The sequence below is a fragment of the Neodiprion virginianus genome, chromosome 1, assembly GCF_021901495.1.
Source record: "Neodiprion virginianus isolate iyNeoVirg1 chromosome 1, iyNeoVirg1.1, whole genome shotgun sequence".
In the NCBI taxonomy this organism is placed as follows: domain Eukaryota; kingdom Metazoa; phylum Arthropoda; class Insecta; order Hymenoptera; family Diprionidae; genus Neodiprion; species Neodiprion virginianus.
The window spans coordinates 5,410,088-5,431,193 of NC_060877.1; the positions used below are offsets into that span (position 1 = coordinate 5,410,088).

At 38.2% G+C, this 21,106-nt stretch overlaps 1 protein-coding gene across 4 annotated transcripts; it reads left to right on the plus strand.

Annotated features, from left to right (window-relative positions):
- The first annotated feature begins 1,835 nt into the window (after positions 1-1,835).
- Positions 1,836-20,663, plus strand: LOC124302262 (glutamine--fructose-6-phosphate aminotransferase [isomerizing] 2-like). Of its 4 annotated transcripts, XM_046758216.1 has the most exons (15): positions 1,836-1,991; positions 12,046-12,153; positions 12,558-12,647; positions 12,739-12,882; positions 12,991-13,157; positions 13,237-13,378; positions 14,897-14,920; positions 16,214-16,234; positions 17,440-17,597; positions 17,688-17,927; positions 18,021-18,219; positions 18,303-18,547; positions 18,635-18,790; positions 18,876-19,004; positions 19,134-20,663. In XM_046758216.1, exons 1-15 carry the CDS (start codon positions 1,985-1,987, stop codon positions 19,377-19,379), a joined length of 2,076 nt encoding a protein of 691 aa, XP_046614172.1. In that variant the 5' UTR covers positions 1,836-1,984; the 3' UTR covers positions 19,380-20,663. The 4 variants fall into 4 exon arrangements, with proteins under 4 accessions (XP_046614172.1, XP_046614183.1, XP_046614190.1 ...); XM_046758227.1 differs by lacking the exon at positions 16,214-16,234; XM_046758234.1 differs by lacking the exon at positions 14,897-14,920.
- The last annotated feature ends 443 nt before the right edge of the window (positions 20,664-21,106 follow it).

The window sequence follows — 21,106 nt, forward strand, 5'->3', positions numbered from 1 at the left end:
ATGAAAAGTATATTCGTATAGAAAAATTTATACCCACTTATCAAATTTCCTTAGTGCAAGTAAAACTGCACTGGTATAAACTTATTTTTCTATTCTCGTAACCGAGGCAGGATTTTGTTGATATTCGGATAACTATAAGTGATATGTTCCCGTGGAATGTGCGAACACACCGCATGTGCGAAATTCACGTATATTGTACACCTGTATAAAATATTGAGTGGTACATTAAATCCGCGGTAGAATATTTTCAAAAAAGTAATAAACGTAGTAGTAATAATAATAATAGTAATAATAACAATAATAGTATAGAAATAACATTGAATTTAATTGTATAAAGTAGACGAATGATTATTGTTTGTATTGATGAACCAATAAATAATTACCGCAAGGCTTAGGATTTGTTGTCAGTATATAAGGTATTATTCACAGGTATGTTTGACGCATTCAGAGAGTGGGGAGAGAGAGAGAGCATTTCCTGTTACACGTATAATAAATAGATATTAACTATCATATTAGCGGGATAACGCATATATTTATATTAAAATATGTCAAAACTAATGAAAGAACTAATAATAATAATAATAGTAATAAAGCCGATAATGATGATGAAGAGATTATACCGTCTAAGTTAAATACACATAACAATTAATACTTGGCTCAATCTTGATACACCTAATGATATGTACAAAAAATTAACTAAATTAAACGCAACCTATCGAATCAAAGTTAAAAAACGTATAGATTATGCATACTATTAGGTGCGTTTGCTAAACAAATTACACTATTTGCGCACTCTACGATTATTACTTCAAGCTACACGTAATAAAAATAATTAGTTCACGAGTAGGATTAAGGAAAAACATATTGTTTTCGGTATAGTGACTGTGGTGTTCTATCTTTTCAAGTGTAAATTAATTATTTATCACTTCGATATTAATATATATATTCTATAATATCTCAAATTTTTACTGAACTTCCTTAGACAGCGTTAAACTCGGTAAACTATATCCGTACCTATATAATACCTATACAACAGATCTGTATGTTTTCAAAGGCAATAAATCGAATGATCGGATTGTATGTGTCATGACGAACTTGAATAAGTCTTTGTTATAGATGCATATCATATTTTGAAGCATCTGGTTCCGCATTCCAGCTACGGTAATTGATTGTATAAAAAAAAGAAAAAAAAAAAAGAAAAAAATTATAATTTCGAAACGTTCGTCGAACCACGAATCAATATATTCTGATCATTTCCACAGTTGACTAGATATTAAAAAACGATCAATCGCTGGATAAATTCACGTTCGTGATACGCTCAATTTAAAACTGCATTAAAAACGCCGAGAAAATCGTCGTTCGATAATACAGAAATAAAATATACGTACGAATTAAGTAAAACACGATTCGATTATCAGCATCCGTAATGGCCGCCTCGGTATTTCAAACGGCACCGTGTGAGTCGCAACGATTGCAAAATAACATCAAATACCCGCACGGCTGTGAAAAAATTGCATAAAAATTTGAGAGATTCAGGGAAATAGAAAAAAAAAGTACGACGCTCGTGAATAAAAAAAAAAAAAAAACCATACAAATGGTCCGGAAAAAAGTGCAGAAGGGGTTTAAAAGTTGAAGGAAAATAATTTTTAAAAAAATAACTAACAAGTTACGGGTCGTCGGTAGAATCGAATTTACGGACGGAACCGCGGTGCGATTGACGCGACAGTTTCGTGCGGCGGCGGCTGAGCGTAAGGCAAAGCCGTGTTGGACGGTTTCAACGCATACATAGAAAACAGCAGGTGCGGCCAGCGGCAGGGCTGTCAATGAAGCGTCGTGTTCGCGTATACGCGTGCCATAAAAAGTGTGCAACGAGCCGCGTATCGGCTCAGATGCCTGCAAGGCTGCAAGGAGTCAGTACCGTCTCGCTTAATCGAGTTACTCTGTATCTACGTGGCGCCTGACCGAGTGACAACAAATCGACAGCATGTGCGGTAAGTCGAAATTGACGTAATACGCGAAACGCCACGGAATCGAGTCAATCAAGTGCCTGCGCCCTCGCTTCTTCACGTCCGTACAACTGCGCGTATACGTGTTACGGTGGGTTGTAGACGTATCGTCGGTTGAAAAAAACCCGCGCACTACGAATCCCACGCGTTACAAGTTTGTCGCACGCTTTTTCGAACAGATGTTTAAGGATAGTTGTCCCACGGTTGGGGAAACCTGACAAAGATTTACGGAATGCGAAACGTTATCGTTGATTTTTTCAATCCAAGAGAAGAAACAACGTCGAAACGTTATTCGATTCGACGCAACACTCTGCGATAGAAATTTTTACCGAAACTCGATTTACGTGTATACGATGCGTCGATCGTACTTTTAAAAAAAATAAATAAAAAATAAAAAGATTTATAATTGTATGGGTGAATGTTATGGAATTTAAACGCCCGGAATTTTACAGTAACGTGCATAATGAAGCTGTTCGTAATTGATGTTCGACAAATTTTTATCAAGAATAAATTATTTTGACCGAATTATTATATACAAACGTACAATCATCGTTGATCCGCATAATCGTTCATCTGGTGTGATTAATTAAAACACGAATCGTTGTAGCACGGGGATAATCGAAAAAAAAAAAAACAAAAAAAAAAAACGTGACTAATAATTTTGAATAATAACTAGAATCACGTTTATTGATAATTTTCATTATCTTTAGAACGACGTGTAAACGTTATCACTGATATTAATCGTCGGACCGTTCTTTACTTTGGAATTTATGAATGCGTCACTCGAAACGTCGTCATTTTTATATTCTCATTTACTTTCGGAGGATTTAATCAGTGCCAAATACTTTTGTTTTTTTAATGCATCAGCCTTTAAATGTATAAATTGCAATTACTCGATAACGAACAAAAGAAACACGTATTGGTTTAATAATTATTTCACATAACGTGCACGCACGTAATGTATGTATGTAATTTAGAATCTGTTGCCATAAAATCTTATACCCTCTGTTATCCGATTGAGTGTCTGAAAAATTTCTCTCACTTGGTCGAACCGTACAGGCAAATTTCTTTATTTAAATAGAATCGCGAAAATAGAATATCAATTACGATTTTTTTTTTCTCGCCATAGTGTTCGAATTTTTACAGTACATGAAAACGTGCGCATTATCGTTCGCTGTTTTTCACGATTCAGTAAAAATACAGCGAATTTACTTTGTGGCAACGTTATCAATTCTTTTCCTGCGCTACTTTTATCGCCACGTCCAAAGTAGAAATCCTCCTAAACTTCGACGGAACGGAAGGAAACGAGATAGGGAATCAGGTCGGTATTGCAGGCATATGCGCACATTTCTCTGCCTCAGCACAGACCATGATTTCGGCCACACTAACAGTAACACAGATTTATCCGCATCCGCGCAGAGTTGTCGAATGTGTAACAATTATATAATTATATTGATATCCCATGATAATATCATCACCGCCATTCGTAATTTATAGAACCGTCTTCGCCTGCAGTGGGTGGATTTTTTCACTGACGCAATTCCTCGTCGTCGTAACGTGTATACTTGATTTTCGTATACGTGCATGTAAAGCTCTAAATATTTATGCCGCAAGTCTTGCAAAGATAGGAATAGAACGCACGTATTGGAGTTTCAACTTTGACACGCAGTGGAAAATTATATACGAAGAGCGAATTGCACGCTCAGCTATACCCGTGCCGGAAAATATAGAAAGAAAAAAAAGCAGATAAAACTTTACACTACGACATTATAATGAAGTTAACATAGATAAAGATTAAGAATTTTCTTACTTGTATAAGTACGGTACATTCGATCAAACTGACAGTGAATCATACCGCAGCTATTTGCGCTACCGGCCACTTTCGAACCTTTCATTTCTTTGCACACTGATAAATGGGCATGAAATTTTTGTACAATAATACATATTGTGATATTAAATGCAAAGAATTCTTCGGAACGGATTCGATGTATCGAATAGTTGAACAAAGTTTCATGAATCTTCGAAAATAATTGACTAATTGGCAGCTGGCCGATAATTATATCGCGATGGAAATTTCAGCATGAGATTTAAAATCCACCTGCAGATCATCTGTACAACTACGTAACACTTGAAGAGGGAATTTTTTATAAAGTAAAAATTCAACTACGCAGTGTGTGGTGTATTAAAAAAAAATAAAAAATATCACCAACGTTAGATTTAGCCGAGTGGAAAGTCCGCAGGTTGTACGAACTCAGTTGTGAAAAATTTGTTTGCTTTGATTAGAGTCCCAAAGTTGGTGTTTGCCACACGATTGAGCAGCTCGCTAACAGTCAGTCAGCCCCGACTTGAGATAATATCAGAGTTTAGCGTATAAATTATTATCATTATTAATGTAACGATTCCGAGGATTCGATCGTGACCATTCAACAGTAAACGAACGATATAATAATTTCCGCAATCCACAACTGCGGACGAAAGTACGTAATAACAAATATTGGATAAAAGAAGAGAGACTTCGTGGCAGGAAAATAAAGAGATAACGAATCTGCACGTCAGCGGGTTCTCGGTTTTGTCGCCGACATATTGCAAAATCCGAATCGTTCGGCAATGGCCAATGTGGCATTTCTATCAGCAGCGCGCGTTATAACGCGAGAGTGAAAGTTTCGGAGCAACCAAGGCAGGTATGGATGTGTGGAGACGGATGTAGGTGTGGAAAATACACGCATATGGCAGGGGCGAGAGGAGAGCGAGAGCCTGGCATGTCCAAGGAATGAGTGGCTGACATTTAAAGCCCTGGTGTAATGTGCCAAGAGACCGGAGATCGGACGCGATCGAGGATGAAAAAGTATTGCGATGGGGTGTGACGTCCACCCCGAAGCACGACCATCACGTATACCATTTATACGTGTGACTGCGTGCAAGCATTTACATGCGCCCGTATGTAAAGTTGTTGGCATTACACTCTAAAACCGGTTGAAAACCGGTATACCAGCTACTTACTTGAACCCCGTGCAGCTACTTTGACAAATATATATATATATATATACGTATAGAAATGACACTTATTCGATTTATTATACGATGCATCGAAAATTGCTTGAAATAGGAGCCACGTGGATTTAAATTACATTTTACGTATAATTTATACAGTTCCTTTGACATTAAACAAAGTTTACGAAGAAAAATGTCAAGGTTATCTTTATCTGGTATCCCGTGGGGAAAAAAATTCATGCACCAAACACAACAAGGAGGGGTAAAATTATAATAGAGATTGTTGGGCGGTTTGATAACCATATAAAGCAGTTCAGGCTTTTGGAATCAATCTGGACTTCGTGATTCGTCGTGTGTATATATAGATAATGTCTGGCATTGAGTACTTTGTCGTACTTTCAATGCTAGATTACTATCGAATGAATTCTGCCCGATAAGCATTCCCTTAGTTTTCAAGTCGGACTTATATACCCTAATTGAGTATAAATTGTCATATATATTGCGTGGTCTCTTTGACGTTATACCGGCACCCCAATTAACGCTTGAATGTCACTCTTTTCTGCAATATTTTCGGAAAATTTCTAAAATGCCATAAATAATATTCTTATATCGTATCGTTCCAATATAACGAATTTTAGTATCACAGTTTTTTTCCCCCTTTTTCGAACACTGTGTATAAATCTAATTATCCTAATCAACTGGCCAAGCATGTAAAAACAGTTAAAGCATGTATCGAAATGGCGAAAAGAATGGGCAACCTTTCGTGTTTGAGTCGTTTGTACATGTAATACCTACGCTGCATTTGAAAGCGTGGAATTTTGCGATGATTAAATAAATTATCGTTTCGGGAGGGTATAATACGTTAGTCTTGACGATAATCACCGGTGTGAATTATTTCGAGAGAGGCATGAATATGCACGGCGAATTTAACGTAATAACCGGTCTCGGAATGTGAAAAATCAACTAGTGGAAAGAAGTGGTGGATGAAAAACCGTGCTCACTATCGTAACGTTTGAAATATCCAAGATCGAGTGAGCAATAAAAAGAGAAATAATATGCGACAAAATTTTTATGCCTGCAAGGCTATCGTTCGACACGTTAGTCCGTATAACGATTATACGTTAACGAAAAAGAGATAAGAGACTCGAGTACAACTAGATTCGTGCATATCGAAATACAAGAAAGTGAAATTCAACGTATCTTCGTTATGCCTGAGTTTGGGTTGAATTATTTTTAGAACGCTGGTTCGAAACGCACGTGGGTACGAGTAAAATGGCGTAATACTTGCCGCCGCATACGTACAGGTATAACATGAATATCGACCTGAACCGAGACGAGTGAAAAAATTTCTTTACAGGAATTGAAACCGTTAAAAATAAAAAATGTCTAATTGTAGGAAGAAACTTCGATGACCAACTTTGCACGGTTCGTTATACCTCGTTTATCATTCTCTCTTTGAAATTTAAGCAACTCGCATCTACGAAAGTGAAAATACATTACAAGCTGCTAGTTCGTTTTCTACACAGATCAGATCCTTTGCGTAACTCGCTCGTCAATTGGCTAAACCTAAACGCAAAATTTCTCACAAGTGAAAAATAAATAATTTCCAAATTCGAAATATGCTTCGAGAAAATCAAACAAAATTATACGATAACGACGAATTAATAATTAAGTTAGAAAATCAAGAACCCCTCTATTTTTTTTGAAAACCATACACGGGCGATGCAGCTCTCGTTAACTTTCCTTCACGCTTCAGAGCCAGAGTAGACGTGAGTTAATCGAAATATCAATAATAAATAATGGCCTATCGAATGATAATCGGTGGAGCTGAAATTAGTCAAGACACGTCGGTGACTGAATTCTGACAAGCAGAGTTTCGAAAGAGTCAAAAGTGGGTGACGCATTCGTTTCAATAATCGCAAATTTACACGCCTTATGCGGTGATTCGATTCAAATTTATTCGGTCATAGACCGAAAGAGAATAAGTTGTTTTTTTTTGTTTTATCAACGTTCTAATCAGATCAATCAATATCTGACTGCTTGAAGTGGAGTATGAATTATTTTAATTAAACGAGGCGCAATTTGAACCGAAAGTAAAATTGTTTTACGATCGTTTCAGTCGGGATGGAAATTTTGCTGTATATAAGATGCGATACGCTGCGCGTGTTGATCGATAATTGTAACAAAAGATTAAAAAAAGAAGAAAAGTATAGGATTATTCCGATCGACGCACATTATTATTATCTTTACAATCAACGACCCTTTATCTGTATACACGTATTTTGCATTAAGAATAATTCCGATTATCACAAAGCTGCAGTGCAATAACAGCGAATAATTGATTGCAGTACCTGCCGAGACACGACACAATATCCTTTGATGGACAAAAATGACTTACAATAAACGATAATCATGGACATATATATATATAAAGTCGAAATTGATAAAAATCTTAACGACTGCAACATAATTACGACAGATTCTTCTGTCATTTTACTCACGTGTTCTGCGACAGTTTGTAGAACCGGGATGAAGGGCCTCGAAATTGAAAATTATCTTCCTCCTACACTGCAAGCACCGGCAGCATGTAATCGCCTAACTAAGCCACAGCTGTGTAACGAATGCGATTTTATTTCATCACGTTTTCCGCCGTCTCGTCGTGCAGTGAGTAATAACGCGTGCGAGTTTCCCTGAAAAAAATAAAATATGAGCGTGAATTACGGTGCTTTATCAACTCATATTTTATGACGAGGGTATAAATATGCGAGTTGCGAGGCAAAGCAAAGAATGTGGATCACGGCGATGGATAGGAAACGAAAACACGGCGTCACGTTCCGTTTGTAACGTAATATCGCCCAGCCGATACACTGTTGATCATTGCAGAAAGGTTAGCAAATTTTGTCTCAGCAAAATAAAAACATTACCAACAATCGTTATATCGTTACGCTGGTTTTCTTTTTTTTTTCTCAATTAAATAATTCCAATATTACATGCAAGACATTTTATAGACGTGTGTATAATGTTGTATAATCGGGGGCACTGAAGTTTCACTGGCTAACATTATTAAGGCGTGCATGAATATATATATATATATATATGTATATTGATAATTTAGAAAGTTTCCTCAATCACATCTCTACCGGAGTCTATAAACATTTTAAGAGACGTGAAGATATTTCTATCGGTGTATCATATTTTACGTGCCTGCATTACCGAACAAAGTTAGCGCGTCAATTTTTTAACAGATCAGCAAAATTGCAAAGAAAAAAAAAAGAAAAAAATGTCACTAGATAATCTATATTTGTAAAGATATTTTCCCCTTTGCTCGTGTATACCACATACATTAAAATTTTTTCATCAATGTTCGTTTTGTCATGAATTGCCATTGATATCCTAATCATCGTATTCATCGTGACGAAGAACAAAACACGAAATCGGAACGTGTGTCAATGTCGGAAAAAATAAAACAGCAACAATAATAATAGCAATAATGAGAGCAATAATAATAAAAAAACTAATATGAGTGGTGCGGGGGAAAAAAGAGAACCCCGAAAAATCTACTTGTGAAAATATTTGATACATACGTTTCAAGTGGATGGGCATGATATGTTTTATCGTATCTCGTGGATCTGTAGTCGTAGAGACTGACTCGCATCTGACAATGCGGGACATTGTTAAACGTCTTATAGATCCATTACGTCGTACCTAATTTTGGATAAGATTTATCTGGCCACATGATTTTATCGAGAGAAGCATCTCTCTTTGTCGCGAATACCTGATATACACATATCGTCAGGATTGCTAGTAAAACATGTGGGTATGGTAAGTCTTAAGATCAATCTCTCGATAATTTGCTATCTCAAATGTTATTTAATCATTGGACTAAAATCAGGACAGTCATCGAATTGACAGTGAAAACGAGATCCGATGATAAAATCTCGCCAGAGGTAAGCCGAGAAACGAATTACCGAGTCTACAACTATTCACCCTTTGAACTATTCACAAAGAGATCAATGTGATATTTGTAGACTTTTTTTATTTATTTATTTATTTTTTTCTTCTGTCGCACAAAGAAAAATTGAATTATTCATCAACAGAGCAAAGATGACAAGGTTCGACGGATTTTTTACTGCGAGTCCTTGACGAAGAAAATATTTAAATATTTGTAACTATGTTTAAGGTATAAATTAAATATACTATTCTGCCCGCAAACTCGGGTTCGGTTACTTTTTTCTCTTTTATTCACATGTAATAATAAATTTATCGGTCGTGTGTGGCTGTGAGCGAAAGTTTGGGCAATACGTGCTCCGAGCGTGTCTGCGTGCATCGAGCAAATTTACACCCGCGTCTCATGCCGCAATTATTACGTATTAGCGAGATTTTAGCATATCCGCGCGGTTTTGCGCCTATACGAGTATACCTTGTGGCTATAATAGCGGTATATTTTTTATGCAACGTGATATAACGGGAGTCCTATACCGGCGGTAAGTGCAGCGGCAAGTTTCCCTTTCACTTATTAACCTACAAGTTTCAAATATCGTTATTACAGTTCGTCTCCCTCGGTGACGAAATTTACGGTGGTGATTTTTCGAGCCTGAATAAGTTTGAATCGCGGATAGGAGACGGAACATTTTCTGGGATATGGCTGTCGTAAGACTTTCGGTGTAATATAATGTCACAGCGAAATAGAACCGCACCGCGAATGTTTGATGGTTAAAAGTCTCGCAGCTTATCGCTTTTTGAAAAAAGCAAAATTCAATCGGAATACCTGATCTTCAGACTATTATTATATTGGGTAGGATACAACGATATTAGCCTACCTGGCTTAGTCGATAAGAGTAAACAGCATTCATGTATTCATGCCGCTGTGCAATATGCGCCATTAAACACTAATCGATTTATTATGTCCCATCCTCGTGCCGCGATCATCAAAACGCGATACGAGATCGATATCGCATTTATTGTCGATAGATATCGTACACGGTACGTAGGTACATGAAACAGTGGAAAACGCTCGATGACGGCAATAATTAGTGACATTGGTACATACCAATTTTGAACAGTGTATTTTATACCGCTGCTTCAAAGTCTTTGATTCATCGCCAGGAGTTGCCTACTCCTGCGAAAATTGTTGATAACAATTCAGAATGGCTAAGTGACTCGACATATTGTTTATCATCTCGCGGATCCTGCACCAACGAATACATTGAGATAAAGATTCCGGGAAAAAAAGGTCAGAAGATATCAGAGGCCTGGTTGCTATTCCACTACTACGAATAGGGACGATTATCCCGTCGCGAAATGCAAAGCGACAGTGCTAAACTCATTGACAGTCCGAATCGAAGAAGAGCTGGCTGCAGCGTTGTCTGCCAGCGACAGTCTTGAATCTTAATACTCGTCGTCCTTTCGCCAGTTCGCAACGGAAATTCTTTGGTTCAAAGTTACCCGGGTTCAGGCTGATGATCCGACGACCGGCTCACCTTTGCAGTAACGGAGAGAGAAGGAGAAAGAGAAAGAGAAAGAGAAAGACGGAGAGAAAGAGAGAGAGAGAGAGAGAGAGAGAGAGAGAGAGAGTCGCGTTATCCATAAATTTATACCTTCACCTGCGAGCGGCTTGTTCACGATGAAAAACAAGCCTTACGTGGAATTTTAAGAGGATCATGGACAGCGAACAGTGACGTCGAAGAAAGAAAGGCTTGGGGCTGTTATTCGGGCGGATGAGCCCAGCTCACAACAAACGTGGCACTGTTCACTGTCCATGGATATTCCAGCTCTGCGTGGCGGGTGAAAACCGGGAACCGGAATCGCTGGAAGTACAAGGACAATTGATACGACGTTCACTGTGAGTTCATACCGTTGCTCGCACTTGACACTTGGGCAGTCGATACGCGTGACAAACGATCGGTATTTACTGTTTAAAATACTTTTTCAGTGGAATTATTAGCAACGCGACGAAGGCCAGCCGTCGATAGCGAAAATCCGATGGCAACCATTTTTTTTTTTCTTTTGCTTTCGTTTTTTTTCACTCGTGATCTTTAACTGCTGCCTGCACATGTATGTATATTGTATGGGTATAATTGATGAGGCGATAGCGGAACGAGTGTCCGGCGGATTGGGCACAGGATTATCTTGGATTACCAACGTGCCACTCTTGGCGGGCTTCAAAGCTCCTAAATACAACCGTCGAAGCTTGTTCTTTCCAAATTTCTTGATTGTCGCAACGAAAATGAGCGATCGTCAACTCCTCGTATTCTTATCGTCAGCCCGGAAAATCGATTCTGTATACGAATATTTTCTACCGCAGCTATCGCTACGATCAGGAAGCATAGAAAGCTCGAGTGCATCGTGTCATATCAGCTCTCACTCGTGTTTCTTTCGTAGGTTCGTCGTGCATTCGATAGAATTCGATACCCGAGAATCTAGTTTCACTGTTCGAAGAGCGCCCGGAGGTTATTTTCACTCTTGTTATTCCATAGTTTAAATACATCGAGTTCCACCACTTAGCGAACCATTCTCTCTGACCTTGTCGTTCTCTCGGCATTAGTTCGTTATGCTTGTATCTAATGGAACGTCTATGGATGAAAGGGAATGTGGCACCGTAGCCGCCTCGGTACGTGTAGATGTAAAGTTCTACCGAAATCGAAAGGCCGCCGTTTGAGAGTAATTATCAAGGACACGGGCATTCTAAGATGACTGGCAACCTGACGAGATTACCGTTTCACATTTCGTCGAGTATACAGAAAGAACTCCGGCGTGTGTAATGTTAAAAGTTCGGTTAAATGTCGAACAAATATTATGACAGACTGTATAATCTGTATTATCTTATTAACTTTTATTTTTCATAGACAAATATGGTTTCTCTCTTTGGAGCATTGAAAAATTGAACACGAGGGACAAAAGGCAGAGCCTTGGTTGCGAGCCTGAATAATAAATTATAATTCATGAGACTGGGGATCAAATTTGGCAGCATGATCAAGGGGACTGTCCAAATTTCGATCTAGCGTTGTTTCAATTCTGTATATTATTATATTATTATACTTGTCCGCAGGAATATTTGCGTACCTCAACTATCTCACGCCGAAGAGCAGGAAAGAAATTCTTGAGCTGCTTGTTGGCGGACTGAAGAGACTCGAATACCGTGGATACGATTCAGCCGGTAAATCACCCAAATATTTGAATTACTAATAATTTGCGGTTTTGACCGAGACTCTCAGCTAGACGAAATATAATATGTAAATACACTATAGAGAATATATCGACGTGAAAAAAATGTTTATACCTCTATCGTATATCGCGAGGACATTTCTTTGTTTAATAAGAAAAAAGAAAGAGGGTAAAGAAAAACCAAAACCTGTCGCAGCCTTCGCGACGTTCGAATTAGTTTTTTTTTTCTCTTTTTTTCTCAATCGCGAAATCGGTGCAGCCTTTCTCATTCGAGCGACAAGTTTTAAGGTCGAAACTTTGAATGTATTTCTTGCATTCTTTTACACGGGATGTAGCATGTAGATATGTTTGTTAATCTTTACCATAAATCTTTATTACGATCCTTTCATTCCGCAGGCGTCGCACTCGATTCTTGCGATGGAAAGGACATCGCCGTCATCAAGAAGCAAGGAAAGGTTCAAGCGTTGGAGGACGAGATCTTGAAAAGTATGCCGCAGGCCTTGGTCGCAATTAATACCGACCAACGATTGAACACGGAACCCTTTTAATAACTTTCTTCGTTTTATTCCCCCCTCAGACGAAAAGCTCGACTTCGATGAAACGACGCTAAGCCACGTCGGAATAGCTCACACACGTTGGGCGACTCACGGAGTTCCATCGGAAGTGAATTCTCACCCGCAGCGTTCCGACATCGAGCACTCGTTTGTAGTTGTCCACAACGGTAAGATTCTCGATACTCGCGAGTGATAAAAATTCAACTGCAAGTGGCAATCTGTCCGTACAAACATCGACCGCATCCGTAAACTGATACCAATTCCATACACCGCAGGTATCGTGACGAACTACAAGGAAGTGAAGACCCTGCTTCAGCACAGAGGTTACTGCTTCGAGAGCGAGACGGACACTGAAGTAATCGCGAAGCTTGTTCATCACCTGTGGACCCAGCATCCGAACTACTCGTTCCGCGAATTGGTCGAGCAAGTGATTCAGCAATTGGTGCGTTTTAGAAGTTCCAAGTTTCGAGACGTTGTCGATAAGACGGCTTGTAATTCTCTGCCATTGTATGTTGAATCAGGAGGGAGCTTTCGCTCTTTGCTTCAAGAGCAAACATTTCCCCGGTGAGTGTGTCGCTACTAGGCGAGGATCGCCTCTGCTAGTTGGTATCAAGACCAAAACTAGACTCGCCACCGACCACGTACCGATTCTTTATGGCAAGGGTGAGTATCTGGCGGTCTGGCGTGTGGGTTAGAGCAGGACGGAAAAATTGAAGTAAAGAAAGAAGGAAAGAAAAAACTTCAAGTGTTTGACGATACTTGGTTTCAGCGTTAGGTGTCACTTAATAAGAAAATCGAGTATGTACTTGCGAACAGCGATAGATTGATTTGACGGGTGGAATCAGGAGGAGATTAACGGTGTTAAATTCAAGTATCCAGCTGTCGAATCAGTGGAGAAAACTGATAGAGATAAAAGAAACGGCGTCTAAATGTCTGTATGCATATTTAATTTTATTCCCTGAGTATGTTTAAGAACGGCGGAATACTCAGGCGACGATTACGGACGGATGGTAAAGCAAAGAGCTGTGAAAGAGCGAGGTCATAGAGAAATGAAAATCGAAAAATGAAGAAGAGAAAAGAAAAAAAAAAAGAAAAGAAAAAGAAAAAAACACCTGGTGATGGAATAATAATGACATTGTAATTAACAGAATATTAATTATTTGGTATACTTCTATACGAACTATATTGGCATATACGTCAAAGCTGTAAATACGTACAGGCTTACATGTATACACGGTCAGAGTTGTAAATTAATAGTTGAAATAAGCAGTAGATTAATCGGTTGATATCCCGAATATTATCTCCTTTTCCCCTGTTCCAAATGTATAACGTTACATACACGTCCACAATTGCATATTTAACATAGCCGTATAATTGCGTTCTTTTTCTAACTTATCGCATATCGTATTAACTCAACGCAACCCTTGCACGATTTGTATTGCACGTATTAACGCTAGATTGATCGCATGAACTAAAGTAAATTCGCAATAATAAAAAGAGAACTAACGAATCGCGCGATACTAACAAATTGTACAGTTGCCCATCGCACGTCTGCCTAAACTAATATTTTGCACTATTTGCGTCACGGGTATCTCACGATGCACGCGCCACCGAGTATCCATGTCATATGATTAGACGATAATTTATTTTTAACGAATCATCGTACGCATACAACTTCTGCATTCATTGTAAACAGAAATCATTCGTGTAGATGTTTTATATTTACTTCGAAACACCGCAGAAAGCCGGAATTAATTGTAAAATGAAATTAGTATTAATATTTCACTCAATAATTGTACATGGGTATTTTTTTTTTTTTATTCGCGAACCTAATATTACTCAACTAAAATGCAAATGTTGCAAAATTTAGCGCATCAAAATTTTGGAATACAGGTGAAATTTTTTATCGAATACATACAGAGTCCTCTCCAATACCGGCATAAATAAATAACATATTCACAAATTTGCGTTTAACTGCAGGTTGCCAATTGTAGTTATATGATTTATTACGTTTAGTTTATGTGTTTAGTGAGTTGATTCCAATTATTAGTATTATACTAATTGCCAGTGGTTTATACGTAGATTTGAAAGAATTATCTAATTTTGATATGGATACTACATGAGAATGTTTATTTTGCATGAATCGTCCCCGATTTGCACCCCAACTTTCTGCCTGAACAGATGACTTCCCACTCAAAGCCAAAGGTATACACACTATTTGAGTACTTTAATCTTATAAAGTTGCAAATTGTTGAATGACGTAAAAAGATTGCGTCATTTATAATTTCTTATCCTAATTTTTTATTACCTATCTCTCAATTATACGCTTCGCTACAAATTTTTACTTATCGAGACTTGTTTGCCTGTCTACTTGGTTATTTACTCGGTTTTCGGATATTCTTCATTTCCGACCTTTCAATATGGTCATCGTGAAAAATCAACGTTTATCTTTCGCAATTCCGAACATGTTGTCCAACGGCGAGTGAAACTGCACGAAAATATAATAATAATAACAACAACAATAATAATAATAATAATAATCTATTATTGTTCTATGTATAATTATACTCACATCTTTGTTTTTACGTCACCTGATATTTAACACGGTGTAACCATTCTTTTTTTCTATTAACTTGTTTGTTTGTTTGTGCAAAAAATCACGCGAGTAACTGCAAGTGTATAATCGAGACGAATAGTCAATATCGAAAAACTGATAGGAACGGAGTATAGATGTAACGGACCAAATTGCTGATGATATGCTCGTTGAAACTTCACGTCCGATTATTGAAAAAAAAATACCGACGAAAAAGAGATACTGGAAGAAGCATAATTGTATTCGTCTCCATAAATTCGTCCCGTAGTAAAATGATTTTGTTCACTTAGAGATTTGTCGATTTGTTTTTGTTGTCATATATATAGTATATATATATATATATGTATATCTTTTTTTTTCTAATGAATTTCTGTTGAATTATTTTGCTTCGTCTGTGTGTTGAAAATTTCTCAATTTTAAACGCGTAGAAAGTAATTGAGCTGCACTCAGTGCTGAACGAACATTTGATGAAGTGATTACCGTTCACGGAATGTTTTTAAAGTCACTGCATATTTAATACAGTGTCATTCTCATTTGCTCATTCAGCACTGAATCTTTTTCTATACGTATATGTCGGATTGAAAATATTCAGAGAAGGACGAGGTGATTGAAAAATATGTATGAGGTATTATTTAAAAATAGCTCATTCAGTTTTTCTCAAATTCATCGAACATTAGACAATTGATGATTTATCATTACGGTCTACATGTGGTAAAACCAAATTCTTCGTCCTTTTCCGAATCTCAGTTATAGTTTCGAAAATAGAATTTTTGCATGTGTTTTTTTTTTTTTTTTTTTAAAACTATATTCCTGTTTTGTACCGTATTATGTTATGTTTATATCTTTTAGCATGGTTTGCTGACTAATGTTTTTTTTTATTTTTCCCCTTTCTCCCTGATTTGCAGAAGGTGACACAGCTCCCCAAGGTATTACTTTATACTCAGTTTTATGCTACTCCTTTGCTATTGTTCCTTTTACGTGCTTCTTTTTCTGTCGTCTTCTTGTTTTATGTATTTATTTCATTTGATGTTTTTTTGAATTTAAAAAAAAAATTGTTTTCACCAACGTAAACAAATCGTGCTTCAAACTTTTTTTTTCATATAAAAATCGTTTAACGCTTGCTATCACACTTCATCCGCAGCAGCTGCGTCTTATAGTGAGCTTATATCGCATAATTCTTTCCAAAATGATCTCATTTTGCTCCCGAATTACTTGTCCAATCCCTTCGCTACGTACGAAACACTTACATTGTATACATACGTATACCTATATTATAAATTGAATTTAAGACTAAATAATCAATATTCAGTAACTTATAAATGTCAAAAAAAGAAAAAAAATCGCAGTATGAGATGATTGTGACAACATTATCGTATTCGTAAATTATTGACATCCGATACTTTTATACACAACGAGATCACTTGGTTTAATTATTAATAAATTACCTAAGTTCAATGATGTATATGATTTTTTTTTTGTTTTTTTTTTACTATGTACGTTGCAATTTTTTTTATCTGCCAGTTGATACACCTACCTTTACATTTTTTGGGCTATTCTAAGCGGTCTTTAAGCAGATGGTTAAATTCAAATAATCGCTTACTTTCTGGCATGGGGTAGACGCGTCAAAGAGCATGATGGTGCATATTGGAATGACACAACGCAAAATTTCAATAAATTATACCAAGGAAGTTGACAAAAAATTTCGTTACCTGCCACTGTAGTGTTACAAAAATCTATTGTACACATTACGTAAAATCGTGTTGTGTCATTTTGTCACACACATATATATATATAGCTCATTATATATATATATATATTTATATATATACATGTGTGTGATAGCCTCCTTGGGACTAAGTTTTCTCACCAAAACTTGGCGAAAGAATATTCCTGCACATAAGAATTTTCACAGGCATCACAATTGCAATACGTTCAGCGAGATTTTTTGAAGGGTTTCAGTTCTTGAAGTGAAAGTTTTCCAAGGTTTCATTTGTAAATACTAATCGAATGTAAAAGAAAATTCGTTTCATTTGATGACGGTTGCAATTTAAACCGAATGAAATTGTCAAGTGCAGGAAAATTCTTTTTCCCATCATTAAGTGATTCGGACTAACGAAAAATGGTGAAACAGATCATCGCCCCCACGGAAGAGGCTCGGATTTGCCAATTATTCCACGCAGCGACAGCACGTCCGAGTTTCAACCCCTCGAAGACAAGGAGGTCGAATACTTTTTTGCCTCTGACGCGAGCGCCGTGATCGAACACACCAACAGAGTAATTTTCCTCGAGGTAATTAATATCTCTCTCCTTTTGTCCGCTTGCGGTTGGAACGACCGCACAAGACGTTCCTTGGATAACCGATTCGATGTGTATTCGCAGGACGACGATGTCGCCGCGGTTAAAGACGGAGCGCTCTGCATCCATCGTCTCCGTCGTCTGATGGACGACCCTCACGCTCGTGAGATATGCACTTTGAAAATGGAAATTCAGCAAATAATGAAGGGTAACTACTCGTACTTCATGCAGAAGGAAATTTTCGAACAGCCCGAGTCGGTGGTCAACACGATGAGGGGACGTCTTAATTTCCGGGACGATTCCGTGACTCTTGGCGGTATCAAGGTGGGTCGCACGTGGCGTGAGTAACGCGACAACGGCGCTTCACCAACCATTCCCAAACTCCCTAAACCAGAGAATAACCAAACTATCCTTCAGGATTACATACCGGAGATAAAAAGGTGCAGAAGACTGATGCTTATCGGGTGCGGAACCAGCTATCATTCGGCAGTGGCGACCAGACAGCTCCTCGAGGAGCTCACGGAGTTGCCGGTGATGGTCGAACTCGCTTCCGACTTTTTGGACAGAAATACACCGGTCTTCAGGGACGACGTTTGCTTCTTCATATCGCAGTCCGGTAAGGAGAGGTTCAACTTTCTTATTCCGACCTTAATTCGTCTCGAACGTACGGGAACTGGACGTGACGTTTCTGCTCGACAGGCGAGACCGCGGACACTCTTATGGCACTTCGTTACTGCAAGGGTAGAGGAGCGCTAATCGTCGGTGTGACGAACACGGTGGGCAGCAGCATATGTCGCGAGTCTCACTGCGGTGTTCACATAAACGCCGGACCCGAGATCGGTGTCGCAAGTACGAAGGCTTACACGTCCCAGTTCATATCTCTGGTGATGTTTGCTCTGGTTATGAGCGAGGACAGAATCTCTCTTGGAAACAGACGGCTCGAGGTTGGTGACGGAACGAGAATTTTTATACGATTGGCGGACGCCGTGGCGGCTTTGGTAACTCTGACGACGCTGTCTCTCTCTTTCCAGATCATCGAAGGACTCAAGAACCTCGACAATCTCATTCGCGAGGTTCTCAAGCTCGACGACAAGGTCAAGGAACTGGCGAAATCCCTGTTCCAGCACAAGTCCCTTTTGATAATGGGTAGAGGGTACAATTTCGCAACGTGCATGGAGGGCGCCCTCGTGAGTTCATATCGACGACACTGATTGTGAGCTACCGTTCGACACAACGACCGGTTATCACTAAATTTTTCTCTCTGTTTCACAGAAAGTCAAGGAACTAACTTACATGCACAGCGAGGGAATAATGGCCGGTGAACTGAAGCACGGTCCTCTGGCTCTTGTCGACGATTCAATGCCCGTCATCATGATCGTCATGAGGGATCCCGTTTACGTGGTAAGCGTTTACACAATTTTTCGAACGCCGGTGTTTTGTCCGAGGAAGCTCTTTTCCCGCTTCTCGGCTCGTTACTTTCGACGTCCATACTCGCACGATGAACTGTATAATAATTATAAATTTTCGCAGAAATGCATGAACGCTCTCCAGCAAGTAACAGCCCGAGAAGGAAGACCTATAGTGATATGCGAGGAGGGAGACAAGGAGACGATTGCTCTTGCCGATAGAGTATTGGAAGTGCCGAAGACCGTAGACTGCCTGCAAGGCATCCTTACCGTCATTCCGATGCAACTTTTGTCATTCCACATCGCGGTGTTGCGTGGCTGCAACGTCGACTGTCCGAGAAATTTGGCAAAGTCAGTCACAGTCGAGTAGAGTAGTGTAGGACTCGCATGCAGGATTAGGAATTGCAATTGGCGATAAGGAGAGTCGGTGGATCGTGGCCAATGATGCGTAACGAGGGCTGAATTCTGAGAGGCTGGCTTGTTTACATCGGCATCGACAGTGATTGCCAGGCGCGTATTTACTAGCGAAAAGATTAGAATCTGCGGGACTTGGAGAATTCTAAGGATATACTAAGCAAACTTTGTTCCATTAACTCGAGAGCGGATGGTGCGGGAATAATCTTCGGGAAATATTATTAAAACCGAGTTCTCCGTCGCCGCAAAAGACGATTTGGTAAAATTTCACGGAAATCGAGTTCGATTTGAATTGGTACCGCCCATCGTCGACTTAAAGTAAATACTTGTCAATGATTAACGCGTGTATGTCAAGTATCGAAATACAACTATTCCAATACGCGAAGAAAAAAATGTTACGGATTGAGGCGTTAGAATGTTTATGTGTGGGTGTGTGTACGCGATATGTAGATGCAGGTGAAATTTTTCACACAGTATGTCATTTCATGCATTTCACATCACAAGTTTCGGATGGTTATATCTGTAACCAGATACGTCAGTGTGTACGATTAACATCGTTTACCGTATGTTAAAATCTATACATATAAATGTATAGATATTAATGAGATACAAACGAATTATCATACGATGCGAAACTTGTATTGAATAATAAATCAATAATTATAGTTTAAGAATTTCAATATATATATAGTATTGTTGGGGAAAATTGTTATATTTTGTAAACTATTTCGGAAAAACTCTGACAAGCTTTTAGTATCGTTTAGACAGCGCTTGTAGGTATTCTGTGATTGTGGTTCATTTGTTGAATCTGATATACTTTATTTATAAGAAGAAAAAAAATCTATGTACGTAGCGTGTGTAAGCACTGTGTATTGTAAACAGTTTAGCTCGAAATACGAAAGTTTTCAAGTCACTTGTAGTAAGTGTTCAACAAATGGCACGTACCGCTTTTCAAATTCATTCTCTGTTCTATATTTCTTTTACTTTCTATCGCGACATTGGTTACCTTGTGACATTCTGTGCTGCAGCTATCGTATTCAGCTACTTAATAGAATCGTGTAAGGATTTTTCTAGAATTATATAATTGAGATTTAGTTTGTTTAATTATTATACACATTCGTCGTCACGCTTAGTTATCACGGTTATAGCTATACTGTATCGGACCAGAATGTAATCTTTGTAATATTGTTAAAATAATATACAATTTACGCACCGTAAAAATAAAAAATTAAAAATCAAAGCAATTAACATCCTATCAACGAGACTTAATATTAAAAATTCTTTGCAAATATTGGCAAAGACTAACTGAATTTAGGCATAGTATTTCACAGTAACAAAGCATTTTAGTGAAAAAGCTTTGACAAATCGATACTGATGTAATTTTAGTGAAAGTTTCCTCAAATTCGAGCTACATTTATACCGAACAACTATTTGTAAACAAAAGTAGAAAGTTGAGGAATCGTCAGTGGGGTATTATTTTGATTTTCGAGACTTAAACGCTGGTTAGAATGAGCGAGCTTCTAGGGTTTTGAAATATATTTGTGTAGCTGCGCGTTGGCTTCGTACATTGATTAAGCGTTTGAACAGCGAATGGGTATTAAAAAAAAATTCAACGTACCTATAAAATATCAATAGAAGTAAAAAATAAGAGCTGGCAATCAATTTTCAAAGGTTCTCCAAAGC

Excerpts from the sequence above, each read along its gene's own strand:
- LOC124302262 (XM_046758216.1), top strand. Across the intron at positions 12,883-12,990 it reads GTTTGTAGTTGTCCACAACG|GTATCGTGACGAACTACAAG; the intron begins GTAAGATTCTCG and ends CATACACCGCAG. Across the intron at positions 13,158-13,236 it reads AGCAAGTGATTCAGCAATTG|GAGGGAGCTTTCGCTCTTTG; the intron begins GTGCGTTTTAGA and ends ATGTTGAATCAG.